This window comes from Leptonotus elevatus, chromosome 5, assembly GCF_054856555.1.
Source record: "Leptonotus elevatus isolate MCC_2025b chromosome 5, RoL_Lele_1.0, whole genome shotgun sequence".
In the NCBI taxonomy this organism is placed as follows: domain Eukaryota; kingdom Metazoa; phylum Chordata; class Actinopteri; order Syngnathiformes; family Syngnathidae; genus Leptonotus; species Leptonotus elevatus.
Genome location: NC_141243.1, coordinates 16354393 through 16380116, shown reverse-complemented (window position 1 = coordinate 16380116; position 25724 = coordinate 16354393). Strand labels below are relative to the sequence as shown.

The window sequence follows — 25724 nt, the reverse complement described above, 5'->3', positions numbered from 1 at the left end:
AAAAGCCTGCAAAACAATAAATGCCTTAGTATTCCGACCAAACGGTAGTGGATTTAATAGCTGTGAAGCCCTTGGCTTCACGTATTTGCACAGTTTCAGCTTCAACAAGCACATCATGGTTTCCATAGTGCTACTGGAAAGCTGTTCAACCACGACCATTCTCTACTAGTGGGAACAAATGAATTAAGTTGAAAACAGTACGTTGACAAATGTGCTGGGAAGAATCCCAGTTTTATGGATGGCAATTCTGCAACACAGTTGCATCATTTAAGTCAAATGTCTTATTTGAACAAGTCGTGAATTCTGCATTTCAAATAAACCCACAGTAAGAGACACAAATGACAATCTTGAAGGTTTATTTTGCTAAACATGTTTGGTGCAATCTAAATGCAGAGTTCATGTTGAATCCAGCCTGAATGAGACCAAACTACAGCTACACTTTCTCTTCTTAAAGAGTCTGCCAAATAGGACAAAGATCACCAAAGCAAGGGAAATTAAGACAATAGACTCTGGAGTTCAGTTAAAATAAATTAAACGTGTTACTGCTGCAACAAATTGGTGTTCCAATAAGTATGTTGTCTGATGTCATTAATATTAGCTCCTTTCCATTCCAAGTGTTGTTTAAAGACCGTTGTAATAGTTTAGACCTGCATCATTACCTGTTTACCAATGTCATTGATGATTGACTTGTAAGAATCACAAGTATGTTCTTTTACTTGGTGCAAATGTTCCACTTCACAATGTGAGCATTTACACATTCCATGGAAAAAAGAACTAGCAACAAGAGTTCAGTAACACCAGTTACTGCTGTTGTAACAACAGGTTGATACACGTCTTCTTGTAAAACATAACGCTTAGAATACAAGATTCAGTCTCTTGAAAAAAAAAAAAAAAAAAAGCTCATAAAAATAGCTTTAAATGTAACAAAATCTGGCATCATGTCAGACAAAAGCCAGTCATGCAAATTCTCAAAACGGTGGCTTTTTAAAAACTTATAACTCTGTTATATACCCAGGTAGAAACCAGGGTTAACTTCAATCATGATTGAAATACAAACATAGTAAAATCAACTAAAATAAACAAAACAGAAACGTACTGACAGATATATTACAAGTTTTCCTCAACCACAAGGAAGACATGGCTCCATCTCAGAGCACTTCTACTTTTCCATTCTAATGTTTGTTGCGTCATGTAACTCCAACGGACCTGAGACCACGCTGCAAACAGCATACGTCTGTGTGCGGCAGAGAAAAGACTGGGAACCCCAAGTCAAGAGGGTGCACAGCTGACTTCATTTGCAGTCAGGGCTTCCCTGTGAGGGTTTTGAGCCGATCCACCTCCTCACAAGTCTTTCAGGAGCGACTTCGATCCTCTTGGGGTCCCACCAGCATTTTACTGTACAGCTTCTGCTGCTCTTCTTTAAAGGTATCTTTTACTTTTCCTCTCTTCAGCCCTCCGTCCCTGCAAAGGATTTATTAATCACTGTCATTTTTGCTGGGGGTAACACAATCCCACTGAATAACCATTGGTTGAAATGCTAGCTGTTAAATCACTAGTGAAAAATTGGGCACTTCATATCGCCACCATTTTTTTAAAACTCATTCACTGCCATTGACGGCTATAGACGTCAAAAATTAATTTGAACTATTTCTATTAGTTTAACTTTTTTTCCCCACTTTTGTTAACAAGAGTATGAAAAACCTAGATTTTTTTATTGAACATTTAGAAAAGATATAACATTTGTGATTAATCGTGAGTTAACTAGTGAATCTATGCGATTAATTACGATAAAAAAAAAATATCGACTGACCCCCCTAATTTTTAGTAATCTTTTTTTTTTAAATCACGTCAGGCAATATATATTTTTTTATTGTAATTAATCGCATTACTTCAATAGTTAACTCACGATTAATCACAAATTTAATATCTGTTATAAATGTACAATAAACATTTTTCCTAGGTTTTCATACTCTTGTTAACAAACGTGGAAAAAAATTAAACTAATTGAAGTAGTTCAAATGAATTTTTGACATCTATAGCCGTCATTGGCAGTGAATGAGTTAACTATAGTGGGTGGGGCGTATATACTGTTGCGCTCTGTAGACTGAATTAGACAGTACACGCTATGTCAAAGGATGATATCGGTATACACATTCAACAACACAGTTTGTGTGACCATGATATTAAAAAAAAATGCATGTTGAGATCATCTTACCATAAAAGGTCCACTAATCCTCCTTGTCTAGCAATGGCTGCTTTTACCCGATTGGCAAACTGGACCGCATCCTCCCCTTCCTATGGAAAACATCGATACATGTAAGAACAGTTATATTTGAATGACTTAATAGTACAGTTATAAAGTCAAGAGTCATACCTCAATGGACATAGGAGGAAGGTACCACACACTGCAGACAATGGCCCAGCTGCTCATCATATGTAACAGGTAGTTGACCATTCCGAACTTGCTGCTATTCCAGAAGGCGTCTCCAAATCTGGGATCATACTGCACAGGAAATAAAACAACCAAATGACAATGTTAACACATGGTTGAAATTATATCCAAGTATAGTAAGACAAATTTTCCTACCTTGATAGCAACCGGGTACACAGTGCCGCCAATTTCAAAACTGCCTTTTTTAAACATCATAACTGATGTGTTGTTAATGCACGTACCTACAAAAAAAAAAGAAGGAAACAAACATTTGATTAATAACACAACACTTGCTTTAACGAAACTCAAACCAAAAAAACCATAACTAAGCTCACCTTCTGGGAATATGAGAATGGGAAGTTTAGATTTATCTTGTGCATGGTCACTCAGCCTGTATTGCAGAGATAAGAACACATCTCATTAACATCAATGGATTCTTAAATTTATCATAAACGTGTAGACAAAAAAAGTAGCAGTTCTACCTGTTGGCCACTAGATGTCTGTCTTTGATCTCTGAGCGCTCAAACCAAATGTGCGGGCAGGCCTTCACCATGGATCTCTGAATGACTCCGATCAATCCCCCATGAATTTGGCCCACCTGACACACACATACACAACAACATTAGACATACAAAGGGCTCCACCTGGACGTATTTGTGAAATTCCAAAATACTCCTTATTGGTTGTGTGTGTGTGGGGGTTAACATTTACCATTGCATAGCAGCCATCACTGGCCAGAATTATGACATCAATAGGTGACGTGTGGTTGGCGACGCATATTCCACCATTTTTGGGTTTATTCTCACTACAAGCAGAGAAAGAAAAGAAAAAATCAGATAAGGTGTGCACTTCTTCTAACATACATCTAAGAACCATCAACTCAACCCACATGTGGTTGAAAGTCATGATGACACAACTGTTTCTTTGAATACAAAAAAAATAAACAGCTGGTTTCATTACTTCCCTTTAAAAGTACTAGAGGAGGTATCAGAACTTGACATTGTATCGGTGACGACTCAAGAGCTGAGTACTCGTACTGGCATTGGTCTGAAATAAAGCGGTAGTATACATCCCTAATTTAATTTGTGACATTTTTCTAATGTAAAACGTGTGCCTTGTCACAATAAAAGGTTGGGAAACACTGCCGTAAAAACACTCAAGTCCACAATTCCTCCGTATAGAACAGTGACATTTGCTGAATCAGCATCTTCCTACATAGCTCAAACCGGATATGCTTTTTAAACAGTTAATAGAAGAGACATTACTATTGAGAGTCGTGTGCGTTGTCTAAACCGCTAACGTCTCAAACGTAAAAGTAAGTTGAGCCTCTGGCAACCTTGCTTTCACAACCATTCCATTTCTAACGGAGTGCTTACCCACCCTTGCCTCCTCACTTCAGAGAAAAGCAATCTGGCATTACGTAATCTCATGTAGACCGTGATGGATTAGGTATATTTAAATGGAATGTACTATATACACAATATAAATTGCTTATATATTTCATGTCTAACCTCACAATTAATACCAAAAAGGTATTAAATGTAGCACAGGTAATTAAATAGCTTGTGCACCTCTTTATGGATACACCTGTTAAGATATTGTCAAGGATGAAATCACTCTTCCTTTTGTCGGCCATCTTTCCTCTTTACCGTACTTCCCTGCTGATAAGACGGCAATAAGCAGCTGACTGTCTCGTAAACACATCAAGATTAGCGCAATAATAATCTGTTGTAAATGGCAACTACACGAGCACTGAAAATAAACAAGTAGCAATATGACTGCAGTGACTTCAACATCTGTACTATATATTACTACTGGGCCATAAACAATCACATTTTAAACTTCTCCCCACATCCTCATAGAAACACCAAAAGTCAATAACTTTCCTCAAAACTAGTTTTACTTTTCCCTCCGTTTTATTTCTCCTGATGCCAAACAAGCATAAATAAAACTTCCACTTCGGTGTGTGCGTGTGTCTCATCAAAAATCCACGTTAACGGGATCTTTAATGATTAGAAACATTAAAATCTTCGACAAACTGATGGCTTCACTGGTGCACGCAAGTAAAACCAAATCATGCCTAGCACAATTATTTGACCCACAACATTTCTCCTTACCTGTCATGGTATGTTATGATAGCAGTCAGAGCTCTGACACATATTCTGTTGCACATAAGGTGGGCCTTTTCACTCAGGACGCTTTTCATCCTGCAAAAAAGGAGCACACAACAGTAGTGGTCACTTGAGCCATATTTCCACAAAAGAGTTTGTTTTTGCATGTTGCGTCAGCTGAAGGAAAGTCGCAATCCAGTATAACCCGTCAAAGAATTTAGCAAAAGATGAAAAGATCCGTTTGATCATTTCAAAACAGACACGCATACCTTCCATTGGGCAGTAAGCCTATAAGAGAAGTGAGGAATACCAGGAGGCCAACACCAGTGAAAGCAAGGGTTACCCTAAAACAAAAAAGACAGATGCAGCTTACTGACAAGACTGGGACAAGTAATATCATTTCTATCAACAACAAAAAAAAACAGAGAGGGACTCATATGCAAGTGAAGGGGAGCTTTTGATCATTAGACATGAACTTTCTTACAGTTACTGACCACGAATATACCGGGCTGTAATTGAGCTAGCCGACAGACAACATTCATCTGAAAAGACCCAATTCTAGTTTCAAAAGTAAGTGCTGATTAAATAGCGTGAAGAAGTGATAAGACACAAGCTTGCAGAGAAAGACGTGCGTCTGTGTTCACGTGGCCCGTTTGGTCTCCCCACTGGCAACTGGATGTGTGGCAGCCAGCCTCAGGAATGAGTCACTATGTGTGACACATTAAGTGACTCTCACGCGGATGCTCAACGACAACACTTTATGCGCAATCATAAAGTGGTCACATTATTCACACATCTGTAAAGACAGTTGTACGCTACTACACTCTCCACTACTTTCTTCTGCCAACAGAGAAAAATTATTAGTCTAAGGCTGAAATGGGAACATGGGATATACACTCACGGACACTATGAGGTGTGCTTCCATTTAAAAAGGGAGGTCAACCTTAAACATTTCTTGACAATAATGTTATATCCTCACTAGTCTAAACATGACGTTCTGATTAATATTGCATTTATGGAATATGAGTTATGCAGCAAAATGCAGCCCTTTTTATCCATCTCAGGGGACGGCCATTTTGCTACTTGCTGGCGACTTAAAATGACATCACAGTTGCTTTGGGATCAGGCAACGACCAATCCCAGCTCACCTGTTTTCTGAAGCTGGGCTGTGATTGGTTGACATCTGAGCAACTGCGATGTCATATTCACTCGACAGCAAGTAGCAAATTGTCTGCCTTCTGATATTGATAAAAACGGCTGGGTTTTGCTGCTTAAGTCATATTCCATTAACACAATATTAACCAGAATACCATATTTACCATGTCAATAAACTATTTGTACTATTTGTACAGTTAATACCGGAGCGGTAAAAGGATGCCGTAGCGGATCAGCAGGCCTAGTCCCCACAGCACAGTCAGCCTCAGGCTGATGTAGTGGAAGTTGTAGTTGCTTCGTGTCAGCAGATTCCAAGACTCCAACTCCTCCGGCGAGAAGCGCTTGGTCACCTCATCGTCCATGATGCTCTCCACTCCTCGTCGAGCAAAATAGAAGATGTCCGACATTTCAAACTCGGGCACCGAGTTCAGGTCTCTGTTGCTGCCACTGCGCCGGATCTCCTTAATCTCCTCTTCCAAGGAAGTGGGGTGTTTTGCGATGATTGCTGAAGCCATCCAGAAGAGGGTGGTGTCATCAATACACACATAATAGTATGGACACATAATAAAACCCACTAACAGCCAAACTTACCGTTTGAGTAGGGTTTGTACAAGGGATGATTATTTTCTTTGGCTCCTCTTTCCATCCTCAGTGTAGCCCACTACAAAAACAACAGTGGGAGAGTAGAGAAGAGTTGAAAGATTAATTCAATGTGGATTTTCCACATCGCTTATTCAGCAGAACCTTAGTGTCATATTACATTGTAGAGCATTTCTTATTCTTTCTTTTTGCAACTGCTAATAGGTTTACAAGTTGTAATCATGTATGTATTGTTGCAGTCTACTTCAATGCAGAGGCGTTCCTTCAAGCAACAAAAGTACGGAGGTACTTGTAATGAGAGGAAAAGTACATAATGTTCTCTTAAGCGGGAGACAAAAAGAGTCCATGAAAGAATTTGACCAGGAGGCATGTCAGCACTCCCACACAATTAGCACATTTGAATGCAACAAAGAAGGTGTGTCCAAATACATTGGAATTAGCCTCCATCCCGGTGGAAGAATATTTGGCATTAAAGATGCTTTGACTAATATGCCGCATATCAAAGGTCTTTCATTAAGTCAAAGTCAAATCTTACCGGCCAATTACTTTAAAATCATATAAATAGGCCACAATTGTCACATAGATGTTATTAGAGGAATTGTACAGATTGCGGCCTTTCAACATTCACCACATTCCTCATGTTTGCTACAAACTCATGCAAGTGCATAAGTTCCATTATGGAGGAAGTGAAGGCAACATTTGATATATTTAAAGCAGCTGGAGCTTTGACAGAGTATAGTTAGGGACAAGCTACAACCCCCACCCCCCACCGCCAGGTTACGTAACAGCAGGCTGCAATGTTAATCCATATCAACCACTGAAAGCAATGAACCATGGTTGCATGCTACATAATAATACAAGTGAAGCTTTAGTTCAAAGTCAAACTCCCTTCCTTTTCAGTAAAATGTCTCAAAAGTTAATAAATAAATAACCTCCACAAGTGTTTTACTTTTTCTTTGCAATGTTCACTGTGATGCCGCCACATACCGCTAAACAGCCGTGAAAGAGGGATTTTTTTTTTTTAAATAATCATAGAACTAGCGATTAAACATTAATTCCAGCTACTTTTCTGTTTGCTCTCTATTACATGCCTGTCAGGCATCTTCAAAAGGCGAGTAGTTGTACTTCATATTTCACCTCCTCTACTTTGATTAATATGACAGTAACATTAAAACTTAGCCTTTCAATTTTGGTTACACTTTCCAAAAAAAAGCTACTTATTTCGTCCATACAACATTTAGGGGACAGCGCTTACCTCAAAGATCTTTAACAATGATTTCATGTAGAGCCGTCTAATGCCAAAGGACACGCCAAAGATGGCGGGCACGATGATGAAGACGAGCAGCAGCGTGAACCACACAGTGAAGGAGATACCCAGGAGGATACACACCAAGCTGTCGAAGGGGTTAAAGAACAGCTCCATATTGCAGACGCGAATGGTGAGGTCTTCCCAATTCAGATGGGTAGTGTAGAAGTTTCGATCTCCACGCTTTGGCCCCAACTGGCCCTTATCTGGCGTCAACACAAGGGCTTCATAAAGACAACTATGGGATGGGGCACCCTCTCACTGCACAAATAAAGGAGGATCATCTTAACGTTGCCATCATGGCAATATTAAAGAAGAAACGGGTCCATTGGTATTTTGAACTGTATGTAATATCCAGACGTCCTTGTGGTTATAGCAAGTGTCCCAGTGGGAGGATGTAAACAAAAAACAGCTGGACTCAGCAGGTAGCTCGCCTGTGGTGAAGCTGCACTCTGCTCCTCAGTGGGAAGTTGGCCTGGAAAGAAAAATAAAAGTTGATCATCTTCACAATGGCTCACTCAATAATGATCTGAATGATTGTTTTACTTAGCATCGTCAAAGTGTGTGTTCTGATCAGTCGAGGTTTAACTAGTAACGGCGTTGTGTACATCAAGTTGTTTTGAGTCATTACGTATTTGGTGTTTGTAGAAGCCTTCATTGTAACCAGACTTATCAAGCTTTGAGGAGTTAATAGCTTGTCGGAGGCCCCCTTCTTCTCTACTGATGATTCAGCGGGACGGCTAACGACAAGCTCCAGTCTCAGCTAGCTTCTTCACTAACAGGCACTTCGCTAACAATTTACTAACATTTCTACCATGTGGCAATGTTAACGAATGTTTTAAACGCTAGCATATGTTGTTAGAAAAGCTTAAAAGGTGCCCACTAAGCCATCACGACCAAAGATTAAAGAGAGCTTTAACGAGCCATATGCTACCGGGGTCCGACTCCAGCTCTTCGGGTTAGCTTTTGCTATCGGCCACGAATGAGGATGCACTGCCGAGCCAGGCTTTTGTTGTCAGCGTGTGCGAAAACGTTTATCGAGAGCTGATCTCATAACTACCACAACGTGCATAAAGGGGGAAATAATGGATGATAACCCCACCTTCGGTAGCGACACCGGTCCATTTTTTGTCTTTGTCCCGCAGTCTGAAGCCAAACTCCACCCGGCGGATAACGTGAATAGACAACGAGCCACGAGTAGGAGCCGAGCTAATAACTGCGTGTTTTTACAACCAGTCCGATACATCTCTACAGCGACACCATCTGCTTAAAAGTTGCTATTACATTACATTACATTGCTTGGGTATGCTGGTCATGCCAGAGTGACCAACACAAGCAAATTGGCTGGCTGATGAATAAGAAGCCATATCATTACTGTGGGTCACCAGGTGACACAAATTTCCTTTTCTTTTTCTGGCGCAACGGGACTATTTATTTAACCGTTCACAAGGCCAGCGCTCTTGCCCTTCATGTCATCAGCATATTTCTGTGATCTGGATGGTTGTTTCAGCAACAACAAAGACAAAATCAGACACATTTAATGACCAGCATCTCTGGAGAGTATAAACAATTTCATTTATTTGTTTTATGCCATAAAGCCTAATTTTCAGTTTAGTCAAGAGTAATTTATAATTTGTGACTAGTTGTTGTCACTCTGCCTTCTTATGGCACCTATAATATGCTGTACTTTATCTTTTTGGCCCATGGTAAGATTTTATATATTGTTACAAAAAATGAATGGTAAACAGTGTAACATGGACTATAATATACTTTTCTACGACTAGTACAATGTGAAATCGTGATTTTTGTCATTTGGGTAAAAAAACCACAACAACAATCATTCGATTAAAAAAAAATGTATTCACACATTTACATTCATGTACAGTCAATTTATTTTTGTTGTAAAGGAATTGAAATATGGTAAATCACTGAATTAAAGTGGCAAAAACAAACTTTTGGTCTTGTTTCAAGTTATACAGTTTAGTGAGTTAGCACACTTTCATATGACACAGCAGCGCATATCACAACCAAAGGAAGGGCATCAATTATCATCACCTGCTCTCCAGCAGAGATTCAAAGTCTGGTGAGCAAACCATTTTGTGTTTGACATTCCCTAATACAGTCAAGTCACCTGTTCGTCCCTCAGTGTCAACAGAAACCAGTTCCTGAAAGAAATTAAAAAGACAAATAAAGGGGCGGATTTCGAGCTCAGTAGTGACAAAACAGACAGAAAGACGGCAACGTTTTTTTCATTCATCTCCTACCATACCTGAAGGAAAGAGCACGATGCCCCAAGGGACACATCCAGCGTGATCTTGCCCAATATGAGCTGCACCCGACCAGACTTTCGAACCAGCATCTTTCCAATAAGACCCTCGTGCAGATCTTTCAAATGACAGCTGTTATCTTCATTTTTCTCCTCCTTTGAAATATCCAAAGTGTACTTACACATGAAATATAATAATTGTGTTACTATGAAGTAATGACATTTAGCTACCTGACACTCTGTTTTCAGGAGGACAGACTGACCATCCTCGGACTTCACCTCGGTCTTTATCGGCTTGTACTCCTCGGTAGGTGGCTGGCCGGGCAGAGTGTCGGGCAGCTGCATGAAGAACAGCTCCTCACCTTTGCTCAGACTCCACTTGTGAAGAAGATCCGGCAGAACGTCCGGCTCGGGGAGTGCAGGAGGCTTGAAAGCTGCCCCAGTCCTCTTAATCTCTTTTTCCTGGTGCTCCTCCTTCACTGAAAACAAAAAGTTTAGTGTGTTAGTCTTTCACATCTTTAAAACAAAGCATAAACATTGGTATTTTTATGGGAAATTTGCACCCCCTTGTGGAGATATAAAGGGTCTTTGAAAGTGTTATTTTTGCCGAGTGGTTAATGAAAAACACAAGCTAACTAGCGACAGACAGTCTTAATGCTTGACAGCTGATGATTGCATGTTGCTATGCTAAAGGAATAAAAAGTACAGCGCCGAGGTCTTAAAAACTCAGGTCAGCTAGCGGAATTCAGAGTTCAAACCAAACACGGTGAATCAGCATTTATCTGTTGTGCTGCACAAAAATGGAATAAGCGTCTAACAAGCGAAGTCAGCACCAAGTGCTTTCTACTTTTTTTCAGTTGTAATAAATTCACATGACATCAAAAGTAAGAATCAGATGTCCGTGCTCGTGTGTAGATTTACTGAAAGTCTTACAATAAAAGTGCTCAATGTGTTTTTAAAAGGGCGTTCTGTTTTACTGTTTATGTGTTTGTCAATTTGTGGGAGGCTAATTTGAATGAAACGTAACCCTTATTGGTTTGAAGTTTTGAAGGTCGTTGACACGCTGCACGTGTTATTGTTAACGTATGATCAATAACAGAATGTGTAATGCAAAAGCGTACAAGGACTTTCAACTGCAGGATCCATGGGCTCATCCTCATCCATCTTCTCAATTTTAATAGTAGGGGCACTGAATTCCTCCTTGAAACCCCATCCTGACACAGCAAGAGGGAGTTGAACTGGGCAGCTCCTCTTTTCTCCTCTCAGGACCGGATCATCTATAAACTAAAAAAACATGCAGAGAAAACAAAGACTCAAACAGTCAGTATTAAATAGTGCTAATTATTAATTAGTATTAAACGATACTCACGCCATCTTGATTCAGCTTGCGAAGGATTTCTTTAGTCTCTTCCTCAGTTTCTCTCTTCTCTTTTTTAATATTGATGATGGGGGACGGTCCTGTGCTCGGGGCATCTCGTTCACTTTCATAACCTACAAACAAGGGAAGCTAATTAATGACATTATACGAGCCAAAGCAACAACACGGTAGTTAAACAAGCCATATGCTTACCTTTTCTTCTCATGGCTATTTCCCCTGGACCCTGCTCAAAAATAGAGTGGGACTGGATGATCTCTGGACGACCCCGGCCCCTGCCTCTCTCTCTTGGACCTCTGCCTCGGGTTGTATCCATCCGTTCTCTCTTTTGCCTGCCTTCATCCTTGACTCTTTCAAGCATAATTCACAATCAAGATTCATCCGAAGTGCTTTTACACAGTTCCCTCCCATAATCTTAATGTGAACTTACTCTTCTCTAACTTTGCGACCAATCATGTTGGGTGTAAATGTTTTCTAGAGGGGTAGAAAAACAGGATCTTTTAAAAATAAGAGGAAAACACAACCATTCATTCAAATATTTTTGGGGACGCGGACCTTTTTCACTCCCCCCAGGGTGAGATCTCTAGAACGCATTGCAGGAAGGCGACCGGCATTGATGTTTGCAGGTGTTCGGCGGCCCATAAGCTGGCTCCTCCCGACCCCTCCAGGTGGTGGCATACGATGGCCACTGGGATCTCCTGCGCCTGAATCAGCCATCCTTAACAGACATTTAAAAAAAATAATTGTGATGGAAATGCAGTGTTCTAATAGTTGAAGCAGAATAACTGCAGGTGACCACATCTAACAGCCCCAAAATCTGCACACAAGCATGATAAAATAATGCAATGCAAGAGACATCAAATATTCTGCCTTTACAACAATAATAATGTTCAATTTCCAATAATAGTCATAAGTTTTGCAAAATGTCAATACTTTTGCACCACATTTACCTCCATAGGTGACAGTACTTCAAAGTAAAGTGTTTTGCAATTAATTCGTATTTGTTTAGGACAAACCTGTAACGCAAATTTGGAAAACAGGTCAACTAACATAAACCAGATATCAGTGACAACTCAAGCGGAGTCAACAACACAGCAGAAATGCATCCACACACGTGGCCGGCTACACCACAGACGACATACAAATGTCCGACTACTGAGCTTGTCTTTTGACACACACACACACACATACAGCCACTTACGTTAATTGAGCGTATTTATCCCGAGAAATAAATAACTCCTCATTTGTGAGAAGAGTGTCGACAAATAACCCAACTCTCTGCTGCTTACTCACACACGCCGTCACTTGTGACTTCCGGGTGTCATCAGCCGAAGTCGAGGCGGATCACAGCTGCGCAAAGCGACGCATACATTATATTTCAATATTTTTTATTTTCTTTATTAAAGCAATTACAATTGAGCCAGGTTACACAACTTAAAAAAAAAAAGTAGCAAATTCATACTAAAATAACTATAACCTCGTCTGAATTTTACAACGTATTCCGTATTCACGTATTACTGTGTGATATCATGAAGCAGTTATATAATATATATTATATAAATAAACACAAAGCTATTTATCTAGTGTATAATGTAAAGAGGTTGATACACAGGTTAATTAATTGTGCTTCCACTAGTAGATTCATTATTTAATCATTGCTTTATACAGCCCAAATATTACACATGCTATTTATTGCCGTGTTCATACACTCTCCACCTCCAAGCGGAAAAAAACCTCCTCAATTGGATTGAGGAAATGAGAGTATGGTGGTAGTAGCTCCATGAGCATCCTTGGATGGATTGTAAACCAGACCCTGAAGAGATGGCCACGATGGAAATTCACATTTTGACAATTGAACAGATGATTTTGCATATGATGACTTACACACTGAAATCCTGCTGACATGTTTTGGAGAGGACAGCCATTAGACTGAAAAACAACTGATCCAGTTCGATCAGCAAGATCTATTCATTTGGAAAATGTGCTAAATGTGGGTACACTGTGCTAACTGTAGGCTAAATGTACACAACCATTTGCACAGATCCACTGAGGCAATTGAGACATGTACTAAGACATTGAGAGCAATGAGGAATGCCATGCAGTTGACACCAATTATAAGGTGCTTTTGGGATTTGTCCATGGTATTTTGAAAATGTCATTTCAGTTTCAAAAAATGTGCCAAACCTTTGGAGTAAAACTGTAATATATATATATATATATTTTAGAGCTGGGAATCTTTGAATGTCTCACGATTCGATTCAGATTTTTGGGCCTGCGATTCGATTCAGAATCGGTTTTTGATTTGGACCGTTTTTTTATTCAAAATGATTTGATTGACAACATAATAGTCCAAAACATACTGCCAAGGAAACTCTCAATTGGTTTCAATATAAAAAAAAAATGCTAGAATGGCCCAGCCAATTGCCTGACTTGAATCCAACTGAAAATCTATGGAAAGAGCTGAAACTCAAGATCCATAAGAAAAGCCCACTGAATCTTCAAGATTTGAAGACTGCTTGTTTGGAGGAATAGGACAGAATCACACCAGAGCAATGCATGCGACTAGTTTCTTCATACAGGAGGCGTCTTGAAACTGTCGTTGCAAAAAACAATAAAAAAAAAAAAAAGGCTTTTATACAATGTATTAAATAAATAGCGAATGGCGTGTTCTATACTTTTTACCAATGTCATTTCACATTATTACATTATAATTTAATTTATAATCGTATTTGCTCTGTTTTCTTTGCATACAAAGATTACTCGAGTTTTTCCCAATATCTGGTGAAAATTTCATGTCAATAGCACCTTTGGAAATACATACATACATACATATATATATATATATATATATTAGGGGCGTTAGAAAAAATCGATTCGGCAATATATCGCGATATTACAGCGTGCAATTCTCAAATCGATTCAATATGTGGCCGAATCGATTTTGAAACATTATTTTTTTATGGGCATATTCAACAAAACATTTTACTTGGGGTTAGGATTTAGACATTAAGCTTGGAAGAATGTTATATTAATGGAACATTAAGCCTTAATATTTAATTTCAGTGCTGTTCAAACATGAAACAGACTGCAACCTGAATTTTCAGATAAATACATTTTCATACAAATCTTACAGTGTACATGTACAAGTTTACTGATTAGTATTTTCTAAATTTGAGTTAAAAAAAAAATCGCAATAATCAATTTATAGATTTGTATCGGGATTAATCGGTATCAAATCGTGACCTGTGAATCATGATACGAATCGAATCGCCAGGTACTAGGCAATTCACACCCCTAATATATATATATATATATATATATATATATATATATATATGTGTGTGTGTGTGTGTTAGATCTAAACTGTATAAGTGTATTCATAGTGTTAATTTTTATGTTGTGTTTGTGAAGACAGCACCTACATAACACTGTTTGTCAATACCTATTCTATTGTTTTGTTTGTTGTTAATCCATTGCCATTGTTTAAAAGGAGATTACAGCCATTAATCTGAGTAGAACGTCTCTTGACATCACTTTTTTAATCTCTAGCGAAGTCCTAAACATCCTACTTTACAACTAATGCCAGTGCAAATCTGCTTACTCTGGCCTCACATTGTGGCATCACTCGCCGGAGGATGGGCTCGGAGGGGTCGGGGTGGCGGAGTTATGCCCTGTGGAGTAAGTCCATATGGCATTGCAGTTGACACTATCTTTTGAATATTCTGTTACATCAATGACTTGTTTTATGCTTTAGGACAGCCCCCGTGTCTCTAAAATGGGAGTGACGGCATTTATGATGGCAACAGAGTTCAAGTGTAGGACTACTATATATCAGAACACCTCAGGGCAACACTTAAACATGCTGATGAGCTTGCAATGTTTGACAATTCTCTTTTCGGCTCACCTCATTTAGCTCTGAATGCATCATGGGGCTGTGCAGCTGTGTAAGAGTCAAATAAACATCACGCTCAAAGCCCACAGCAAAAATGAGAAGGGGGGGGGGGTTGGGGGGTTGTTTGTGTGGCACACTTACACACACACAGATGCGAGAAACAGACGGAGAGCGCACGAGAGAGAGAGAGAGAGAGAGAGAGAGAGAGAGAGAGAGAGAGAGAGAGAGAGAGAGAGAGAGAGAGAGAGAGAGAGTGAGAGAGGATCCACTATGTTGGTTTTTCACCTCCTAATCAGTTTTTCACGGGGAACTATCAGTGACTGCAGCACATAAGGAGAGTCGGAAGCGGGGGAAAGGAACAGCGCCTGAAATCTTCAATCACAGCGTGAACGGCGTACAAGTAAGGGTTGAATTACATTTAATTATGTTGAGGGAGATGTTATGCAATTGTTGTCATTATTCTCTACTGTGTGCTGTAATGCATTTTGTCATGAGTGTATATTTAGCCCGATATTGTTCTCATGAATGCTTGCTTTAGTTGTCTACACTCACAATGTTCTCTTCGCGGAGTAATGCTGATTATATCCTCCCAAATCAAACTTTGTTGTCACTTTACCAAATATAGAGCGTCAATGCAGGAAAGATGACATTTACATTTACATTTCCAAACATCATACATTCTAAATATGTCTATATGTCACTGGGGTATTAAACAAGTAGTGCAAACTAGCTGCTTACTGTGCTCCACAAATCAGCATCCGCTGCGTCTATGTGTGTTAGAATTAATCTTGAGCGTGGAGCACACACAAATAATTAAACTAATGAGGTGTTTTTCTGTCAGATCCATCAGACAGACCCAAATTGCCTGATTTGGAGCAGCTGGCTATTACAGTTAGCGCTGCAGCTGAGAAAATTGGCTTCCCCCCCGCCCCCCTCCCAGACTGATGTACAAATGAGGGCAACAGGGATGTGCGAGTGATTCGGAAAACCTGCTTTTGAACTGTGATCACATCCACTGGATCTTTAAGTGGAACGTTCCCAGACAGCAGGCTTTGATGAGTGTCCTTTGAGAATCTATTGTTGGCCCACTTTCTGCTCCTGAAAGAAACTTGGGGATGAAATTCAGACACACGTGCAATTGTCCCTTTTTCTTCAGGCTTCAGCGAGGACGGGCTAACGCGCACATTTCACACTTCGCAAGCTTTAATGAGATGATGCAGCCTGTCCGTCACGGAAGGTCCGGACAACACCTCTGCAGAACCTCACAATGTGCTCATGAAAGCATCTTTGTCCATGTGTGGCAGCAGCATGAGCGTGTCAGGGTTTGCTTCTTGAGGTTATTTTAAGCACACGTATGCATAATGCTCAGAGCAAGAGAGGACTGATTGGTCGGGATAAAGGAAACGTGCAATGTGCTGGGCTGCAGATAAATAAGGCGGACAGCAAATCAAACACACATCAAAAAGTGGCTGACCGTGGCCTGCTATACTCAAGGCTTTGTGCAGCAGCGTGGATCAAATGGCTGACGTGTGACCAATAGTGATTCATCACCTTCCACAGACACTACCTAAATCTCCCCTTGTCCTGTCCTGCCAAGCGAATAAAAAGAATAAATAAAAGAAACACAAATCGTTTGTAGACTTGAGAAGATGGAAGATGCTGCTGACATGCGGTTGCTGGGAGACTGATGGAGGGTGATTATAAAAAGGCGTGGAGTCATCTGGAAGCGTATCATGTTGCATAATGATGGGAAATGTCAGTTAAGGCCACCAAAGAGAGGGGGAAAGGGAGCAAAGACGATCCATGGATGAAAGTTTAATTTGTCTCCTCTTCAAGAGATAATGACCACAGGGTTGACTTTGTAGTTCCTTTTTTTTTTTTTTTCTTTTAAAGAGCTCAGTATTGTTCATTCGGTAATGTCTGTAGTTCCTTTTCAATGCGGCCATGTTTCCATCTTGTTAGCATACAGCTCAGTTCCATATTTCAGTCTTACCATTTTTATGAAGTCCTTCAAAGAGCAATATTGGGTGTCTTAGATCAAACACAAAATGGAAGACATGTCAACTCAAAAAATTATGTTTAAGCTGTTGTTGCTTTCAGTTTCACTCGCTCACATGATTTCCTTCTTGACACACAATTTTTTAATCCAGGATTGGGACTAACAGGGTATTATTGGGGCACTGGCCGGGAATCGAACACACACCATCTACACCAGGGGTGTCCAAACAATAGCCCACCATCTGTTTGTTTTTTGGGCTTGTTTAAAAAATAAAAACAATAAGGTGGGTAGTTAGAAGGGAGGGTGTCAAAAAAAAATAGGTGCTACTACTACTAATAGATTTATGTACTGTAGATTTATTTATTTTTTTAGATATGCAAAGACACAAATAAACTATTTATGAGTAAAATGACACAATTTCTCTTTAAATCACTGGTGAATAATGATAATTCCATTTCGGAAGCAAAAATTTGTTTCTGCCATTTTCAGCTATCATATTGATGATCTCCAATTACTGGTAACTGTTTTAAAATTGGTCAACTTTCTAAAGTTTGCTCTTGTTTTGGTTCTGAATATGGGATTATGTTACTGTTCAATACATGGGGTGGATGCTGGATCTAGTCTAGTAGCACGCAGGGCCCTCGACCACCCCACAATCTTGAAAAATACAAAACTATTTAGCGTATCCCCTTTAACAGAAAGCTGTTATGTTATGTACGTTTTTTCAAAATAAGTAGAAAATATAAGCAATTTATAATTACTTGCTTGAATGATTTTTAGCATGTTTAATCAATTACATTTTGAAATATTTTAAAGTGGCCCTTTCATTCTTGTATTTTTACGTAGGCTAATGTTTGGACACCCCTGACCAACACTACCATTGCAATCAAGTCAATTGCAATATACTTCAATTTATACAAAATAATAAAATGATCATCTACAAATAACAAATTGAGGTTTAAACATCTGAAAATAAATACACTTTCAAAATATTTAAATGAATGTAATATAAGATCAAACTGAGAGAACGTACATAAAATTCTAATTATACATTGATATGAAAAGTAGATGTGGCAAATACACTTTTCAAATTATTTATAGTGCTGGTATTGCCAAGTTACACAACAAGCATGTACTGTGCCAATGAGGTTAAGAAGAAAAGACATTAATACAAAAGTGGGGAGAGTTTGTCCAGTGTCTATTAAAATAACTAATTAGATGATGGATACCTACGATTCCAAATAGTGCTTAAAATTCCCTGATGCATGAAAGAAAAAACCCACTGTATTTATTTGCATCCATCAATATAGAGCAGGCATATACACACGTTTAAATATTCGCAAGGCTGAAGAGATTATGCTTTGCAAGCATGTGACAGTGATTTTAATGGAAGGCTTTTCAAAAACGATAGGCCGTCATTTTGCTTTCAAAATGTCCTGTCTTATCCCTCTGACAGAAATGGACACCCCTCTCGCCACCCCGTGCAACATTCAAATATGCGAGGTGACGTGCGATTCGTTTCGCATCGTGTGGGACATGACTTCCGAGGACACGGCCAGAGCCACGCACTTCTTCATTGACCTGAGCCGCAAAGAATGCAGCGATCCCAACCGCTTTAAACACAGGGTGAGACGACCCAAAACGGCCTCTGGCTCTGCCTAATACCTGGATGAAACTGTTTGTCTCCAAATATCTCATTTGACATTCGGAAAAGGTCTGGTAAGGTTAACGGACATTCTCGACCAATGTGAGCACAAAAAGCAGCGGTTGTGCCCTTTCAGTCTGTTCCAATTGAAGCAAGAGGAAAAATGAGTGCAGTCAACAGCTCTGGGCCTGTGACTCACTTGCACTTGTGTTTTTACCACTCACAAATACACATGCAACACTGACCAGTTATTGTGCTAATCACTGCTAATGCACATCATTAACTAATTTTAGACACCAACATTAAGTCAGCAAGTCAGCAAGACGCCGAGGGGGCATATGTTCGTGCCCAGTGCAAGTCCAGCGCAAAGTGCAGCCGAATTGTGCGCATGGGTGGAGTTTTCAGTTTTTGAGTAAAAAACAATTTCTCGTAAAAGGGGAAATCAACCTAAAAAACAACAACTTGACAATAATATGTTCTATGCAACCCCACTAGTCCAAACATGGTATTTTGATTAATATTGCGTTTGTGGAATATGAATTAAGTGTCAGGGTGGAACTTGAGTGGTTGAGGGATGATGGACCCAAACGCAGGGAAACAGGAATCAAGTGCAATGCGTGTAACTTGAATTAACCATAAGGAAAAAGGTGAACAGATAACCATGACTTGATGGGACGTGAGCAGACTGGTCGCCTTGACTGAAACGGAGCGTGACGTGACAGTTCCTTATTTGCCTTGACTTGACTTGCTATGGAGTGACTTGACTTGGCTGGGGCTATGGCTTCTTGGCTGTGACGAGGCCGACATGTCTGTGACGAGGACGACTTGTTTAGCTGTGACGAGGACGACTTGGTTAGCTGTGACGGGAACGACTTGGCTGTGACAAGGACGACCTGGCTGTGACGAGGACGACTTGGTCAGCGGCAACGGGGACGTCTTGGTTAGCTGTGACGGGAACGACTTGGCTGTGACAAGGACGACCTGGCGGTGACGAGGACGACTTGGTTGGCTGCGGCTATAACTTGGCTGTGGCAATGACTTGGCTGTGGCGATGACTTGACTGTGGTGAAGGCTACTTAGCTATGACGAAGATGACTTGGCTGTAACGAAAACTTGACGCACGAACTTCCACACATAACATAGGAAATGCACCCACACCTACTGGACAAACACAACAGACTAAATACACCAACACTAATGACACACCTGGGGAAGGGAAGACACACACACAGGTGGACGTGGTTAGACAAAACAGGAACACAAAACAAAAAACACCAACCACAGACAAAAACAACAAGAACACCCAGAACAAACAAAAACCCAACCCCCACAGAACCGAAACATGACATTAAGCAGTGAAATCCACCTGTTTTATTCATCTCAGGGGGCGGCCATTTTGTCACTTGTCAACTGAAAATGACATCACAGCTTTTCAGTGATGTCATTTTCATTCGACAGCAGGTAGCAAAATGGCCGCCCCTGGAATCATAGATATCTATAAAGACTAAATGTCTTGTCCGCGCTGCTGGCCCATGGAATCGAACGTCCGCACAGGGCGGCCATCTTGCCATAGTCACCTCGCTTGGCCTCTCTCATTCATTACTATGTGTTTTTATCGTATGTTCTTTTAAATAACTCAAAATAGCAGTTTTTTTTTCTTTTTTTTTCTTTTTTTTTCTTTCTTTTTATCTTGCTTTAAGAGCTCAGTATTGTTCATTCGGAAATGTCATCATCATTGCTCTTTTTTTTTTTTTCTTTTTTTTTTAAATATATATATATATATATACACATATATATATATATACATATATATATATATATATATATATTTTTTTTTTTTTTGTGTGTGTGTGTGGGTGAGTATGTGTATGTGCGTGCGTGCGTGCGTGCGTGCGTGCGTGTATTTGTTAGCTCACCAGAAAACCTATTAGAAAAAATCTCATACCGTTCACCTAAACCGAACACCAGGAGACCCGAGGGGACCGAAGAAAACCAAGGAAGGCGAAATCCAGCACCGACCAGACACCCCCCACCAGAACTCCTCCCCAGCCCAAGAAACATCCAGACCCCAACAAATCCAAAAAACATAAAATCAGGGAGGCCTCAAGAGACCAAAGGAGAGACCGAGAAAAGGAAGGAAGGACAGACGAAGCCGCGTGAGATCCGCAGACACCAGCCTCCACCGATTCAATAACCTGAGGAGGAAACAGATTGTGTCTGAGTTTCGGTAGATGCTGGTGTGGTGGATCTGGCATGCATGAAAATCTCCACCAAAGAGGGGAGCCGACGACCCCCGCCGGAACAGAGCAAGCGCAACACCTCAGGGCCCCCCAGGCCGCGGCAGCGCCAAAGGACGACCCCCGGGCCCCGCCAGGGCCACCGACCGGAGAGCAAACCCAGGAGCAGGAGCGCCCCCCGCCCCAACACGGCCCGCGCCCCCGGCCCAACGCAGCGGGACGGGGCACTGCAGGCCCACCAGGCACCCCACCGGCCCCCAACACCCCCCCCCCCACGACCCCCCGCCCCCCACCCACCCCCGCCAACCACCCCAACCCAGCCCCAGCCGCCCCCACGCCCCCACGCCCCCAATCCCCCAGACACCCCCCACCCCCATGTGGGGGGGGGGGGTGCGGCGACACGGACAGGGGACCGCAGCACTGCTCTATACTGCGGCCCCCAACCGATGGCACCTCCACAAGCCCCCCCCCCCACCCACAAGTTGTGTGGTGTATTAAAATTGGAGGGGAGTTGTCAAAATAGCAGTTTAACAACAGTGTTAATTTTGACAAGATATTTTTATTTAGTTGCAGTTATAGTATTTTAACTAAAATTAATTAAACTTTAGTCATAATTTAGTCATCTGATTGTATTTGAGTTCTTATCCAATTTTAGTCGACGAAAAATAGAGCAGTTTTAGTCGAGTAAATTGACAAGTTTAGTTGATATTTTCCTTCAGCATACATTTAAACTTTTACACAGAAAATTATAACACACCTATTTGTAACTGTAATTTTACACGCAAAACACATTTAATACAACGGTGTGTTTATTAATTGTTTCAATGAAACATGTTGAACTGACAATAATATAACTTAGCTTTCACCCACCTAAACAAAAAAAGTGCATAATTGCTTGATATTAATCTTACAGCTGAACAATGAATGAGTGGTTCCTTTCTCCCACCCGTGTTTCATTCCTTCTGATTGGATTGCGTGGATTTTCATTTTAGTCATTGACGTAATTTTCAGTCAATTTTAGTTATCATCGTCTCTATGAATGGCTTCTATTTTAGTTTTCGTTTAAGTTTCGTCAGAATTTTTTTTTTCCGTGACGAAAGATATGTCGAGAATTTTTGATTATCAAGCAGTTTAATTTATAAGTGTAGTTATTATACTACATACTTGTTCATAATTAATAATCCATTTAGTTCATAAATATCCATCTATAACTATTACTACTTTATTAAAGTTGGTGAGAAAGCAAACCGTGTGTAAATCCGTCAAGTTCGAAGCGAGATAACTGAGTTTATGTTTGTTCAGATCGCTCACAGTCAATACAACAGACCAGACTGCCTGCCTGTGACAAGATGGCCGCCCCGTGCGGACGCTGGATTCTGCGCCATAAGACATCTAGTCTTTATAGATATCTATGCTTGGAATGGCCAGGGGTTGATTTTGCTGCTGAACTCATCTTCGACAAAAGCAATATAGCAATCTAATGGGTGCACATACAACATATTATTAAAAAGAAAATTTTGGAAAATTTTGGGTTGAAAAAAAAAATAGGTCTTTCTATCAGATTAAAAATTGTTTCTTGAATGGAGATAAAAGAGCAAAACAAAGTTACATCATCCATGTTGCCATGGCTATGTGAGCCTCTTGAGTATTTAGCGGCGCTTCTTAGACACCTTGGCTAAAACAAAGCAGCTGGTTTGATTAGGCGTCTCCTAGTTACAGCCGCTTGGGCTTGAAAGGAATATCACGGTATTAATGCAAATCCTATGGAGAGAAAGGCTCGATTTAAAAAGCCATTTAAATTTCCTTTGAAATGGTAATGAATGAAACAGCATCCAGTTATATTTCTGCTTCATCCTTGAGGATGTGCCAACCAAACTGGTGGCGAAGGCCGTCCCCCTGCCCATGGCGGTGAGGGGGCACTGGTTCCTCAGCCCCTGCACCGAGTACTGCGTCGCCGTGCAGACGGCGGTTCGACAGCCCGATGGCGAATACCTGGTGTCGGAGTGGAGCCAAGTGGTGGAGTTCTGCACCGGAGGTGAGGCGCCTGCCAGCTAAAGTGATGCTAATGTATGCCGCAAGACGTTACATAAGCGTAGACAAAAAGAAAAACAGCGTAGGATCATTAGCATTTGAAAGGACGGGCAGACTTTTGGAATGATTATAGCGCTCCTTTTAACTTTGCAGACTATGCCATAGAACACCTTCAGCAGCTTCTCGACAAGGCCAAAGGCTCTGCGGGAAGGCTTTTGAAATTCTCTGTGTTTTATCGCAATCAGCATCCAGATTACTTTGACTGCATCAGGTAAGGGAAGCATTGTAATGGCATGAGAATGACAATGACTATTAAATTATGGTAATAATGTGCTTTCCCCTCTGGTCGATCGAATTAGAAACGAGTGCGCGGGTCTGATGCGTCCGGCGCTTAAAGACACGAGTGGGAGTCATGGTTCCCCCATAAATGGCAAACTGCAGGGAGTCTTCTTTAGCTGCAACACTGAGTTCGATACAGGACTCCCCCCGAAAGACTCTCCATACGGCCCCCTGCGATTCCAGATCCCGGCTGGACACCTGCTCAACCCGAACATCTCCCTGTACTTTGCTGACTTCTATTGCATGTACACAGCCTACCACTATGTGGTTCTGGTGCTGGCCCCCGTTGGAACAGAGGGAGACCACTTCTGCAGGAGCCGCCTCCCCATGCTGGACTTGGCCAGCAACCCCTTCTTGACATACAGCGCCCCCCAGAGGCCAGGGGAGGAGCCGCTGTACTGCCACGCCAGCGACGTCATCCTCGAGGTGCTTTTCACAGAACCGGTCAGTTTGGATCAGGGCGCCGTCGAACAAATCAGTGGACACCACCAGCTCATGAGTTTGACCACGGCCAATGCCAAGAAGGATCCGAGCTGCAAAGTGTGCAACATCAGCGTGGGCCGCTGAGCCAGATGATGATTTAGGACGGGGCCTGCGGGCGGCTGAACGTCCGAGGCTAAGAGACATGGAGCTCGTCGTGTGTCGGCCAAAACCCAGAGGAAAACACCCGCATCACAAGGGGTGTGCATGCTGCTTTCGCTTCTCCTTTCCTCCCAGAATAGAATAGTGTTTCCAAAAGAAATCAATCCCACAGACTTCCATCATGGGCAGCTAGAAACTGAACATGTTTTGGTTTATTTAAGGATCCCTATTCTTCCTGGGGTCCACTCACAATTCATATAAAACTTCAATAGTGTGTATTATTTAGCACCATTGAGTGGTGAACTCATAATTCATTCTTTTAAAAAAACACTATTAATTTCAATAATATGCACACACAAAAATTCACATCAATTAATAATTATATTACATGGGTCGCGTCGCGCCTTACAGGTGACTGACATGTTTCGCCGCCATCTTTCTGCTACGGATACCCGAAGGAGAATAACTTCGCGAACGTAGTTAGCTTCTAGTGCTCGAGGCAGCTAGTTTCGGACCCACTTTAGCTTCCACAGGTGGGGCTTGCAGGTGGTTGTTGCTGTGTCCCTTGATTTGTGCTCCCACCATTTGTCTTCCTCTGCTTTGCTCTCGCTAGTTTTTGCTAGCTTCTCCCGCTAGCCCCTCCAGCTACTCTTTGCTAACCGCTGCAGAGAGTTCTGGCTAGCAGCTCCTGCTCGCTGGGTTGCTCGCTCACTCTAAATAATATTTGATTGACAATTACAAACAGCCTGGCATTTCTGGTATTTCCGCAATGCAACACAACGCAACGCAAAAGCTTCCTTTACAAAGTGGAAACAAATGGCGTACTGTTATACTTTTGCCTGTGACTAGCATACAAAGCTGGCAGACTGTTATAGTAGTCAAATGACATTTCATCACATTTTGAAATCAAAATAATCGTCATAAATCAAATCAAATTACAACGATCCAAAGTCCAGTGCTTTTCAATGGACGGTCATTTCACCGAGAAAGACCGCAAATTCGACTTGTGATTCAAGCTCGGAATTGTCAATTGGTGGTGGTAGGTTTAGGAAGTGTCAGAGACACCGCAGTGTACGCGCTTCAAAAGAGTTGCATTCTATTTGTTCACCACTAGATGGCACTAAATATTATACACCGCACCATGTTCAAAACATAGACAGTTTAACATTGAGCTCAACTCAAATTATTTTTAAGAACTGTCAAGATACAAGCAGAAAATGAAACAAAAATGAAGCGAGTAACAACTAGAGCGACATTAATTGAGATTTTTTCTGTCACAAAACCAAAGCTTAATGTGATACCTGGTTTCTTGATGGTGTTTTAAGTCTTTTGGTCGGTGGCGTAGGCCAATTGGGGGCAGTCATTCAGGTGCCACATTCAAAATTTGATAAATCAATTAAGAAAAACTATCAATAGTTTGGCAACAAAATATTTAACATCTGCCTCACAGTTCTGACCTGGCCTTTCCTGTGTGGAGTTAGCATGTTTCCCAGTGCTAGCATGAGCCCCCCCCCCCCCCCCCCCCCAGGTACTCCAGCTTCCTCTCACATCAAAATATATTCAAGTTAGGTTCATTGAAGACTGTGAACTGTCCATAGGTGTGAATGTAAGCGTGAACGGTTGTTTGTCTAAGTACATCATATGTTTGATGGGATTGGCTCCAACTCATCTGTGTCGCTAATGAGAACTAGCACTACAGAACTGGATGTCTGGAATAAATAGCCGCAATTGTAATATTGAGTAGCAACAGGCGCC

General features: G+C 41.1%; 3 protein-coding genes across 4 annotated transcripts; 1 reads left to right on the top strand and 2 right to left on the bottom strand.

The window, feature by feature from the left end:
• Window positions 1-339: 339 nt before the first annotated feature.
• gpat4 (glycerol-3-phosphate acyltransferase 4) lies at window positions 340-8850 on the bottom strand. The gene is made up of 13 exons (XM_086076341.1): window positions 8706-8850; window positions 7553-8078; window positions 6289-6358; window positions 5902-6202; window positions 4812-4886; window positions 4549-4638; window positions 3143-3236; window positions 2914-3029; window positions 2767-2822; window positions 2588-2673; window positions 2375-2503; window positions 2216-2295; window positions 340-1461 (listed from the first exon to the last, which is right to left on the bottom strand). The coding sequence occupies exons 2-13, from the start codon at window positions 7718-7720 to the stop codon at window positions 1353-1355; spliced, it is 1374 nt and encodes a 457-aa protein (XP_085932467.1). The 5' UTR covers window positions 7721-8078; window positions 8706-8850; the 3' UTR covers window positions 340-1352.
• A 627-nt stretch (window positions 8851-9477) lies between these two features.
• polr3d (polymerase (RNA) III (DNA directed) polypeptide D) lies at window positions 9478-12582 on the bottom strand. 2 transcript variants are annotated; one of them, XM_086076343.1, is made up of 9 exons: window positions 12446-12582; window positions 11800-11962; window positions 11675-11718; window positions 11440-11594; window positions 11239-11360; window positions 10991-11153; window positions 10101-10348; window positions 9873-10025; window positions 9478-9768 (listed from the first exon to the last, which is right to left on the bottom strand). In XM_086076343.1, exons 2-9 carry the CDS (start codon window positions 11959-11961, stop codon window positions 9655-9657), a joined length of 1161 nt encoding a protein of 386 aa, XP_085932469.1. In that variant the 5' UTR covers window position 11962; window positions 12446-12582; the 3' UTR covers window positions 9478-9654. The 2 variants fall into 2 exon arrangements, with proteins under 2 accessions (XP_085932469.1, XP_085932468.1); XM_086076342.1 differs by having other exon boundaries at window positions 9873-10348.
• A 2790-nt stretch (window positions 12583-15372) lies between these two features.
• On the top strand, window positions 15373-25361 carry phyhip (phytanoyl-CoA 2-hydroxylase interacting protein). The gene is made up of 5 exons (XM_086076656.1): window positions 15373-15536; window positions 18592-18761; window positions 22878-23052; window positions 23202-23319; window positions 23408-25361. Exons 2-5 carry the CDS (start codon window positions 18594-18596, stop codon window positions 23952-23954), a joined length of 1008 nt encoding a protein of 335 aa, XP_085932782.1. The 5' UTR covers window positions 15373-15536; window positions 18592-18593; the 3' UTR covers window positions 23955-25361.
• Window positions 25362-25724: the final 363 nt, after the last annotated feature.

Excerpts from the sequence above, each read along its gene's own strand:
- polr3d (XM_086076342.1), bottom strand. The coding sequence starts at position 11,961 with ATGGCTGATTCAGGCGCAGGAGATCCCAGTGGCCATCGTATGCCACCA. Across the intron at positions 11,595-11,674 it reads GGTCGCAAAGTTAGAGAAGA|AGTCAAGGATGAAGGCAGGC; the intron begins GTAAGTTCACAT and ends TATGCTTGAAAG. Across the intron at positions 10,349-10,990 it reads TCCTGCAGTTGAAAGTCCTT|TGAAGGAGGAGCACCAGGAA; the intron begins GTACGCTTTTGC and ends TTTTGTTTTCAG.
- gpat4 (XM_086076341.1), bottom strand. The coding sequence starts at position 7,720 with ATGGAGCTGTTCTTTAACCCCTTCGACAGCTTGGTGTGTATCCTCCTG. Across the intron at positions 6,359-7,552 it reads CATTGTTAAAGATCTTTGAG|TGGGCTACACTGAGGATGGA; the intron begins GTAAGCGCTGTC and ends TTGTTTTTGTAG. Across the intron at positions 2,504-2,587 it reads TGTACCCGGTTGCTATCAAG|TATGATCCCAGATTTGGAGA; the intron begins GTAGGAAAATTT and ends TTTCCTGTGCAG.
- phyhip (XM_086076656.1), top strand. The coding sequence starts at position 18,594 with ATGGACACCCCTCTCGCCACCCCGTGCAACATTCAAATATGCGAGGTG. Across the intron at positions 23,053-23,201 it reads GGTGGAGTTCTGCACCGGAG|ACTATGCCATAGAACACCTT; the intron begins GTGAGGCGCCTG and ends TTAACTTTGCAG. Across the intron at positions 23,320-23,407 it reads GATTACTTTGACTGCATCAG|AAACGAGTGCGCGGGTCTGA; the intron begins GTAAGGGAAGCA and ends CGATCGAATTAG.